The 11096-nt window shown below is 41.0% G+C and overlaps 1 protein-coding gene across 1 annotated transcript; it reads right to left on the reverse strand.

Annotated features, from left to right (window-relative positions):
• Window positions 1-500: 500 nt before the first annotated feature.
• On the reverse strand, window positions 501-11093 carry ALDH5A1 (aldehyde dehydrogenase 5 family member A1). The gene is made up of 10 exons (XM_065055185.1): window positions 10755-11093; window positions 10481-10564; window positions 8708-8878; window positions 8298-8414; window positions 7722-7865; window positions 6954-7097; window positions 5322-5480; window positions 3836-4005; window positions 3156-3214; window positions 501-2995 (listed from the first exon to the last, which is right to left on the reverse strand). Exons 1-10 carry the CDS (start codon window positions 11052-11054, stop codon window positions 2790-2792), a joined length of 1554 nt encoding a protein of 517 aa, XP_064911257.1. The 5' UTR covers window positions 11055-11093; the 3' UTR covers window positions 501-2789.
• Between the last annotated feature and the right edge of the window lie 3 nt (window positions 11094-11096).

Raw genomic sequence — 11096 nt, forward strand, 5'->3', positions numbered from 1 at the left:
AGTATGGGAAAATAAAATAGAAATTGGCTTTGACTGATTTGGGTTGGAAATTAGAAGACAGTTTCTGAGGGTTCAAAACTGTATTAGCTAAATGGAAATTAAAAAGCTTCCAAAAATCTATTTTAAATCTTAATAAATGAAGTAAAGAATTATGCAAGTAATCATATCCTGAAAGCAGGGAAAGACACTCTGATCCACAAAGCTTATATCTTGTGGTAAAATGTTTGATTCAGCATAGAAGACTTACGGACAAAATGACTGATGGCGTTTTACTGTGTCAAAATAGTCTCATCTATTTTACTTAGATCCAAGGGACTGTAATTGGGGTAACCCAGATCTTATACCTCACCAACATGTAGATGCAAAGAAGTGTCTTTTTTCCAGGACTAAATCTGACAGAACAAAAAATTCTGTGCAGATCCAAGACTGAAATAATGTGGCTGCTATCAGTTTGTCAACTCAATATTGAATAAGGTATTATAATAAACCACAAAATCCAGTGCTGTCACAGAACTTATTTATTAACTGAAAACATATTTTCCATCACAGTTTTAATATCCAGAAACTGCTAAACTGTCACAAGTGTAACAAACATAAATAAGGTGTGAGAATTCAAGTATATCTTTTGTTGAAGAATCACAGCTTTTTCTATGAAGACAACTTTAAGATTATTTTGTGCTTAACTGATGTAGACCTTACTGACACAATGATACTATGCTGGAATCCAAACACAATCCAATCTAGACAAAGGTAGTCTTAAAGTTTATTAACATACTTTATCTTTAATTATGGTTTGTGCTTGTTATCAGGCATAGTAAAAGGTATTATTTGCTACCAAAAAAGTAAACATTTACTCATTAATTTTAACAGTGCTATTATCAGAAAAGACATCAAGATTTAAAATGCACCAATGCATTCAGATCAGTAACTCTGCAATTAATAGAGCAGCAGGTTAAAGAATTTATCCTCCAAATGCACCGTCCCAAGAAGTACACCCACATTCAAGACTGCACTGTCATACCGCAGTAAATGAGATAACTTTAATTTTGGCCTTATACTACAGTTCACAGGCAGAAATATTTTAAGTTGTGCAGTTGTGGTACCCAGGCACCAAGTTATGACCTTCTTCTGCCTAGTTAATCTTTCCAGTAAGAATGTATTGGCAGCCAAGGCTGGCAGACAGCTTCCTCTTCCACAACACTGTATTCCCCAAATTCAGGCAGGCTCTGCACTCGGTAGTGTAAGCTTGTAAGTTGGCTATAAGAAAGCTTCTTGCAACTAGTGCAGAAATAGGCCATTCTTTTTTTGTTCTTGGCAACAAGCACAAATGCTGCAACTGGTAACGGTATTAAGTCCTCACTATCTTAAATGTGCATTTTTGGTGCATTGGAAATTATTGGAAGGGCAGTAAGTGTCCTTTAACCACCCTTTTCTTGGCATGATGCACAGACACTCTACTGACAGTTCATGTGCTCCAGACCCACCTGGTCTCAAGTGTTACACAAATATAACCATAAAAAATATTTAGAAATAATAAGTAGCAGTCACTGCTACCTTATGTGCGCTTTAAAAAACTCATGTGAAACTCAGTTCTGGCTTGCTTCCCCCTCGTTCCCCGACCAGGTCTTGTGTTATCTGGTACCTCTTTGCCTGATTGGATAAAATACCTTAAAATATTCCATTCCATAGGGTACATTCATTAGTGTATAGGAAGAAGAGCTCTGTTGCCTTCTTTTATTTGTAATAATTAATGGGTAAAGTCCCACCAAATAAAGTTAACCAACACAGGAAACAAAATTTATACCCTTTAGCCTCTGCAGTGCTGATTTATTAACAATGTACATTTTTTAAAGTACTTCCTTTGACTTTCATTAAAATAATGTTTAAACAACATTGTTTATTTCGTATTAAGGAAGCTTTACATCATCTTTTGAAGATGACAAAATACTGAGGTGATGTGTAGAAGTCTCACCTCTAATCACTTCTATTTAAATCTTTATTAGGTCACACTTTAGCCATGTTCAAAGTTTTTTAAACCTTCCTCCATAGTTGACACCTGTGTAACCACTCCTTGTCCTGGACTGTCCTGTTTCCAGGACTGCTGGGGCTCACAGACATGAAACAAGGGGTGCAAGCTGTCAGGCACAAGTTACAGCCCTTTGCTCAGAAGCCCAAAGCTGCACAGCTGGCAGCTCTGTAGCCAGCATTAATATGCACTGAAAAAGCTGTCCCGTTTGCCTGCATGGATACCCAGCTTAAGCTAAAAGCAATTCCTCTCCTTTCTCCCACAATTAAAAAAAAAAAAGACACACCTGATTCTAAAAGAAGGTCACAACCACATTAGAAAACATGAGTATTTACACAAAATTCTAATGGGAGACTGCCTTCCCCAAAGCCTCCCACATCCACGCTGAAACCATCAGAGGCAGTAGAAAATAGTGATCTAGTTTCCCCTTGCCATAGGTTACGATCTATTCTCATTATGCACAAGTCTCCAAGTCCTCCCAGTTACACAGGGGTAATCCAATAAGAATAAATGTGGATTCTTCCCTACTGATTACTAAAAATGATGGACATTGTGATCATATTGCTGAAAAACTGAATGTATACAGAACATGTAAAGACATGTGGCAGCACAGAATACAGTAAATATCTCTACACATACAGAACAGGGTTGCTTAGTTTTAAAGAAGGTAGAAGTTGAATTCATACATATTTCTGGTTCAAGAAGCTTATTAAAACTACAACACTCTGTTCCAAGCTCTTAGGATTGTGCTTTATGAAGATTTTTATAAGCCTCCAAAGCAGACATATTTTATTTCTAAGTATTCATCGATGCCATATTTTGAACCTTCTCGCCCTAAGCCAGACTCTTTTACCCCACCAAAAGGACTCTCCACCGAGGAGAGTATTCCTTCATTAACAGCAACCATTCCAACTTCCAGCTGTTCTGCCACTCTCCAGATCTGAGCTGGATCCTGGGAGTAGAAATATCCTGCCATGCAGACACACAGATATAGGAATGAAAATTAAAATCAAGAAGAACAATTGCAGAAGAGTATGAAAAAGAGACTTATTGACATTGAAAATCATCACCCTGTAACACTAAAGCTCATAAAACCACACAAATGCATTTGTCTGATGGAAACACGTACCTGCTAAACCTACATTAGCTGCGTTAGCTATATCAATAGCTTCTGCTTCAGTCTCAAATCTGTCAATATAAAGAGAAAAAATACAAATGAGCCCTGCAGTTCATCTACTGTCTTGCAGACTGACAAGAAAGCAGCCGTATCAGAAGTAAAAAAGTCAAGATGCAAAACATCTAATCTAATTTGACTTTGAAACAATGGAGGACTTTCCATCACTTCTCTTAATTTAAACTGCAGTTAAGTTGTTAAGATTGCCTTTATCCTCCCTTGGTACTGGTACCTAAAACATTGACTTCACATGGGTTAGCCCACTGATTTTCCATCAGAAAAACTTAGGACTAGCAAATCACATGAAAAACTGCAAAGTCCTGCCTCCTAGTTCATACTACAAATCATGAAAATGATGGTTTTGATGCTATCCACCCTTGCCTCACTGCTAATACAATTGAAAATAAAATACTTTTCAAAAAGTTGAAGAGATGCTAAAATCAAGTCAAGAGAGAGAAACAAACAAACCACATGCCCAACGAACGTTTTTGCATGTGTATCCCAGTCTTATTACAAGACTTGTGTGATCATACAATAATATCTTTTAGCAAACTGTCATTCTGATCTTATTTATTCAAAGTGATCTCTCGTTTTTTTTAATTGCTATTTTTAATCTCGAAAATGGATAATCTTACTTGATAACTGGTGCTAAAGGACCAAATGTCTCCTCTTGGGTGCAAAGCATTTTTGTTGTAACGTTACTAAGTAATGTTGGCTCAAAGAAATTCTTCCCCAAGCTGTGTCGCTTCCCTCCAGTCACAACAGATGCTCCTTGAGAAACTGCATCATTAATATGTCTCTCTACCTGAGGTACGCAAAACAAAAATTTTAAAGTCAGCATGTAGGAATGAAGAAATAATTCCACTATTAAATAGAAGATTTAGAAGAGAGGGTTCAAATTTTCAGAAGACCATTTGCAGTACTATTTAAAATTTCTCTTGAATTTTTATTTATCTCAGTCTGCCATAATTTCAGAGGGATAATTTATGAGTATGGACCCGTCTCATGGATGTTAGAGATTCAGCTTTTCTGTTGAAATTAAATATTACATCTAACAAGAGAAAAAGTCTTTGCAGGGCTAAGAAGTACACCTGATATTGGTGATCACGCACTATGAAAACAGAAGTACATGAATGTCATTTAAAGAGAAACAACTTTCAAGGTGATACTGGCAACAACATTTTCTACCCCCTACATCTACAATTCATCCAAAGAGAAGAATGTAAAGAGAAAACTAAAGTACCAGTTTCCACATAGATTACTGTCTTTGGAAATTACAGGAAGACAGTGACTATACACAGTGCTTGCTTATTTATATATATAGATGTATATGATACACAGACATACACTATACTTTTGTGATGCACAAAAGGAAGGCATGAAGGAAAGAAATTAAAGTATTGTATCGTTTGTCTCCCAAAAACCTCAGAATATTTTCATATTCTGTTGTTTTGTAAACAGAATGAATCTGACAGCATTCAAGTATAATGGGATTCAAACCAAGTCTGCATATAACTGAGCCACAGGACCGTAGAAAGTATGAACCACATTATTTAATAATCTTTAACCCCAGGAAGGGTGAAATATTATAGAAAATGTGACTTAATGTGATTAAAAAAAAAATCCTGGAGTCATGAATCATCCAAAACAGAAGACCCAAGCCATGCATGTAGGGTTTCAAGTGATTACAACATCCAGAGGTCTGGTATTTTTAACCTCAATGTATTATTTTGCTTAGCTTTTGCAAAGAGAAGCACTGTTCTTCAAAATAAGTTGTCATTCACAGTGCTTCACAATTGCAGGATCACCACACAACTCTGACAGTGAATCCAGTTTCAGTAAATGTTCTTGAGACCAGCTAGGAAGTAACCAGGAGAAATGAGTTTTTCCTAAAAGAGGAACCTCTTTTTCCCTCAGTGGAAATAGGGGAATGGTACATTAACTGGCCACATCTGTTCGTCTATACATATATACAGACTAGGAGAACAGAACACACTTCCAGCCACACTGCAAATAGACTCTAACAAACGAAGTGTGAAAAAAGTGAAATATAAATCTAAAGTTACTCTAGGATCATAAAAAGGAAATTAAGACGTGAAAAATGAAATCTGTTATTTATACCTTCTCCACTGCTTTTTCATTAATTAGCGGCCCTTGGGTAGTTTTTGCATCAAATCCATTTCCAACATGTAGTTCTCTTTCTATAGCTTTAGCAAACTTTTCCACAAATTTGCCATGGATTCCTTTTTGCACCAGGAAACGGTTTGTGCAAACACAGGTCTGAAAACAAACACGAAAAACAAACAGTAGTTTATATTGTATTTAATCCATCCATGTTCATTCTGGCCTCCATGCCACAGTGTCAGGTTACTAGAGTGATGTGTCCTCTGCCTCTTCTTCTTCACCCTAAGCTCTTACCTTGCTTTGCCATCTCTTTCATCACCCCTCTCACTTTAGAAATACAACTTTAACAAGCTGTCAGTGCATGAAATATGCCACAATGCTACATTTAAGTCACTTAACTTCGGAAAAGGTTTTGTGAGTTACACGGATTCTGATGTATGGATCAACCAAGGTCCAGAACCTACAAAAAATACCTTCCAATTAGACTGCAGAATCCTGGACTGACCAGCAGAACCCCAAATAACACTTGGTGATGCGCATTCATTTTTTCTAAGTCCTTCATTATCTAAGTTTGAATTTGCTTTCTTCCTGCAATTTAAGTGCTTTGAATGGCCTACTTATCTGTGCTACCCCTTTGCTCTGACTGCGTCCTATTTTGATTGCTACAGCCTCTCAAAAGTAACAGCTACTTTATCCTTCTATGCAGCAGTGGAGGTGCCTTTTATGTTAGATCTTGTCTGATCTGGGTCTGATCACTCAGTGGTCCTTGTCCACATTCCATTCTATTTTGTTTCCTTTCTTTCTTGCCAAGATTAGTCTTATGTTTTCTTCTTGTGTTATTCAAGCAACATTTTCCCAACCAAATGACCTCCCGATCCCAATGAAAACTTGCTGCTTCTCCCAAGTTGGAGATCGTCAACTTCATGTTCATGTCTAGAGGTAATGCTCACAAAGCTGGAGCAGTCTCCACACAGCCCTGCTCAGCTGACTGTTAGGGAAAGTGATGGTCTTAAACATTTTTTTACTCTAAGTAAAATACATTTAAAACAATGCACACTTGAAGCCTGTCTATCACTTATTTAAAGCTACTTATTGTGGAAAAATCTATCCATGAGTGTCTTAACAGATTTCAATCCCCTTAACTCCTGCTGGGTGCTTTCAGAACACAAAAAAAGACGTGAATTGAACACACAATCTTACACATAGAAACATTTATAATTAGACTTGAAGCCTTTATTTTAAAAAATGGCTAGGCAGGTTATAAAACATAATCCTGAGACTTGAGGCAGGATGGTGCCTTTTCATACCTCAAGTTCTCCAATAAATTTAATTCTGACAAAGCACATGACAAAATGCTTTATCGCTTCTCATGCTGTTGCAAGGGGTCCTAATGAACATTTTCCTTCTCAGTGACATTATAGACTGCCAAGTATAAAATACATGGTATTTTACAGTGTTGTTATTCAGACTTGCTGATAACTTGCCCAGAGCCATGTGCCGCTCCAGCATCCTCCTCTTTGTAATTAAGTGTTCTACGCTTTCCTTTTTCATAAAATAGCTTATTTACAGCTTCAACTATACGTACGGCTCTTCATTTTGCAGAAACAATGACAAAAACGTTACTCTTACCTGACCTGAGTTTCTATACTTAGAAGCAAGGGCTCCTGCAACAGCACGGTCCACATCGGCACTGTCAAACACTATAAAAGGAGCGTGGCCTCCAAGCTCCATGGAAACTCGCTTCACTGTACCAGCTGCGTGTTTCAGCAATATCTGTGGGCAACAGAGGAGACACAGAAACCTGTACCTCTACCAGATGTGAACTGTGGAACCACAGACGAAAGGCAGTGAAAAACTTAACTCTGACAGGGAATTAATCTGCATCTTTAATGCTAGATCATCTGTTTTCTCCTGCGACAAAAGTGAGGACTAATTTCCTTTATTTAAATTTTAGAGATGCAATTCTGGCCAAGAAATAATGAAGAGAAGAAATTTCACCCACTTTAGTTCAGGTCACGCTTTTATACACTAATATTGTCACTCCTGTTTGCTTGTTCTTTTTCGGTACTAAAAATCTTGACTAGTCTTACAAATTTTTTCCAAGATTTGACAGAATTTGGCATTAAGATTTGCCTTGATACCAGACTTTTTCTTCATTCTGCATACAGCCATCGCATAGAATTCTGTCATCTTCTAGCCACTTCTGCAGTTTTATTGATTTCCTTAGAGATGGTGACAAGATTGCTTATTGATTATGGTGGACAGGAGAGGTTCAACTGCAAAATCTGTGTACAGCAGATAGAAAAGAAGGCTCTGTATAAAGGCACACACTTTCACCCTTCTTTTCCAGTATAACCATAGTAATAATCTGCAAGAATATGCTGTGCACTTATGTACCTTTCCTGTTGCTGTAGAGCCAGTGAAAGATATTTTGGCTACCAAAGGATCAGTGCACAGAACTTCCCCTACAGCTGGTGCCTGTTGTCTGGAACAAGGAACAACATTATACACTCCTGCCGGAATTCCAGCCTGGTTTGCAAGCTGCAACAAAAGAAACACAGAATTTGCATTATCAGTGCATTTTGTATGAGGAATAGTCACTTAATGTTTGTTTACTGTTTTGAAGAAACCAGTAAGTCAATGGAAGCCAAAAGCGCACAGCACAACTAGTAACAGATGCCATGGTGTCAGGACAGCAGCTTTGCTCAGGTTTAAGCTGTCTCTCATTCAGAGCCACCAAAGGAAAGATATAAAAACATTTTGTGTAGGTAAATGGCTGAGTTCTCCTTGAGGCTCTAGACTGTATTAGAGATAACTTCAAAAATTCTTACTAACCTAAAACCTCTTGATCAAGTCAGCCAGTCTGCCCTTCCTTCATGTACAGAGCTGGCCAAAGCTATGTTTGAAGCCGCTCTGACTCCCTGTTTACAGCTTCAGCCCACCACTAAGGCCAAGCTTGGCATAAACACTCACCTCCCCAAGAGCTAATGCTGATAGAGGTGTGTCCTCTGCAGGTTTCACTACCACCGTACAGCCAGCTGCCAGAGCTGCTCCAACCTTCCGGGTAATCATAGCGCTGGGGAAATTCCACTAGGATGAGAGAAAAAAGTACAACCAAAGTTGGGGAAATTTTGCCTCCTGTTTTTGAAGAAATAGCTGACATCTGCTGTAATTATGCAATAGCCTAAATAAATGTGCATGATGTGCTTTGTCCCAAATGAACACTACGATGAACCACTGCCAACCCAAGAAGCAGCGAGTACAAGGTAGAAAAGAAACTCTACAGGGGTGTTTGCCGGGGCTGGAGGAGCCGTAAGGCCAAAGCCCCATCCTTTGGGCTGAACTGACAACCTTCACAATTTGAAAAATTCAGCTGTGCTTACTGGGGTTATAATGGCTGCCACTCCTACTGGCTGCTTCAGCACCAGGATTCTTCTGTCTTTCGCAGATGCTGGAATGACATCTCCGTAAACCCGGCGAGCTTCCTCCGCAAACCACTCCAGAAATGAGGCAGAATACAAGATTTCACCCTGTGCTTCTTTCAGAGGCTTCCCCTTTGATTAAATCACATTGGAGATACACTGTAAGCAGCAGACTGGTGCAATAAAAAGAAATTCAAGTCATTTTGGAGTTCCTGTTCTTTCTGGAGTACTTTATAATCCTCTATCATGTACACTGTGATCTCCAAAAAGGACTATATGATCGCAGCAGCAATAGTTGTGCAGCTTCAATATACTGTCATTGTATAGTCAACATTTTGTATGTTGTTCCTGGATTCATACCTGCCCCAGACAAGGATGAAATAGCAAATGTAGCATGTATTTACAAACTCCGCAGTTAGCTGCTGCTACTGTTCTGAAGAAGATGTAAGTCCTGGCAAAACAGTTAAAAGTCATGGCAAAACAGTTTAAAGTTCATGCCAGGGATGTTTGTTTTGGCGAGTATTACTTTGGAGTACCCCCAGGTCCGATCGCATGGACTGAATGACCATCAGCAGCTGGGACACCACACCGCAGCTGCTGACGCATCTTCCAGCATGGTTTTATCCAAAAGGATACCAGCCTGCGAGCTCCCAGGGTGCTCTGTGATGCAAACCAAAGTACAGAGTGAATCCAGCTTCTACATTTGCTTTAGAAGTACTGCAATTTCTTCAATGCAGTCAATGAAAATGATAAAACACAAACATTTCTGCCATGACGACCATGGTCTGGGCTGACGTATGCTTTTGAAACCATGAAGCACAATGTGGGTCTGATTTCCACCGGATTGTTAGGTACTACTGTCATCAAAATAATGCATTATATGTTATGTCAGAAAGACAAATGTTTGTAACATTTTCCAATGACCTACCCTGTTTCCCTGAAAATAAGACTTACCCCGAAATTAAGCCCTAGCATAATTTTTCAGGATTTTTGAGGATGCTCAAAATATAAGCCCTACTCCAAAAATAAGCCCTAGTTGCAGTTCCGAATAAAGTGAATTTAAATAGTGTCCAGGCAGCTATACAGGAAAAAAAGTAAAATTAATTGACAGTATAATGCAGCAGGACAGACAGACCCTTCAGTAAGAAAAGCAGACACCTGACAAACAACTGACAGCTGCGTTACCAATGCGCTAAAAGCATGCTACATGGACAAGAGGTGCTCATTTATGGAAACCGCTATTGCTAGACATGAGAAACTGAGGCCAATGGTTCTAAACAAAATAAGAGTCACAAGAAAGTCATGACGGAATTCAGGGTTTGGAGAGTTATGATGATGTTCCAGCATGTGATGTGACTATATGTCAATAAATGTTGATTTTTTTTCTTCGAGAATAAATGTATATTGTTGTTCATGGAAAAATAAGACGTCCCCTGAAAATATGCACTATCATCTATATGCACCTATATGCCCTATCACCTATATGAATCTTTTGCAACATAAATTAATATAAGACCCTGCTTATTTTCGGGGAAACGGGGTAACAGAGCGATGTGAATGCACAATGAGCATGGCAGGCTCAACTTTTTTTAAGTAACGGAAAAACATACGGTGGCTAAGCGGTGAAATGCATACGGGGCGTTTTGACGGCTGTCAGTTTTACACCAATGCCAACGTTTCTGAAAAGGCTGAACGCCGGCAGCGGGCACACCCGCGCTCCCCCGGCAAACTCACGTTCTCGGCCGTTATGATCCTGGCCAGCTCGTCCTTGTTCTCCAGCATCAGCTCGTACCACCTGCGGAGCCGCCCGCTCCTCTCCTGGGGAGAGACAAGGCAGCCGTGGCCGCCGCCCGCGGGGAGGCCGCGCCGCTTGCGACCAGCCTCTCCGCGGGGGAAGCGGAGCCGCGAAAACCCGCGGGGCGGCCCCGCAGCCCGCCGGCCCGCACCTGCCCGCCCCGGCCGCCTCCCGCCTGCGGTCCCCCCGCCGCCATCTTCCGCCGCCGCTCACCTTGGCGGGGAGGCGGCCCCAGGCGGCGCCGGCTTCGTGTGCGGCCCGCACGGCCGCCCGCGCCTCGGCCGGCCCGCAGTCGGCCACCCGGCCCAGCTCCTCGCCGCTGGCCGGGTCCACCACGGGGAAAGCGGCGGGCGCCTCTAGCCAGCGGCCGCCCACCAGGCCGCCCCGGCGCACGAGGGCGGCGGGCAGCGCCGAGCTACCGCGCCGCGCCGCCGCAGGACCCGGGGCCGGCGGGGGGTGGAGGAGGAGGCGGCGGCGGGCGGCAGCAATCCGCTGCAGCAGGAGGCTCGCCATGGCCGTGCACCGGCGACAGGCGGCGGAGCACGGAGCGAGCCC

Source organism: Columba livia, chromosome 2 (genome assembly GCF_036013475.1).
Source record: "Columba livia isolate bColLiv1 breed racing homer chromosome 2, bColLiv1.pat.W.v2, whole genome shotgun sequence".
Lineage (NCBI taxonomy): Eukaryota > Metazoa > Chordata > Aves > Columbiformes > Columbidae > Columba > Columba livia.

Excerpts from the sequence above, each read along its gene's own strand:
- ALDH5A1 (XM_065055185.1), bottom strand. The coding sequence starts at position 11,054 with ATGGCGAGCCTCCTGCTGCAGCGGATTGCTGCCGCCCGCCGCCGCCTC. Across the intron at positions 5,481-6,953 it reads AGTATAGAAACTCAGGTCAG|ACCTGTGTTTGCACAAACCG; the intron begins GTAAGAGTAACG and ends GTTTGTTTTCAG. Across the intron at positions 2,996-3,155 it reads AGCTAATGTAGGTTTAGCAG|GATATTTCTACTCCCAGGAT; the intron begins GTACGTGTTTCC and ends TCTGCATGGCAG.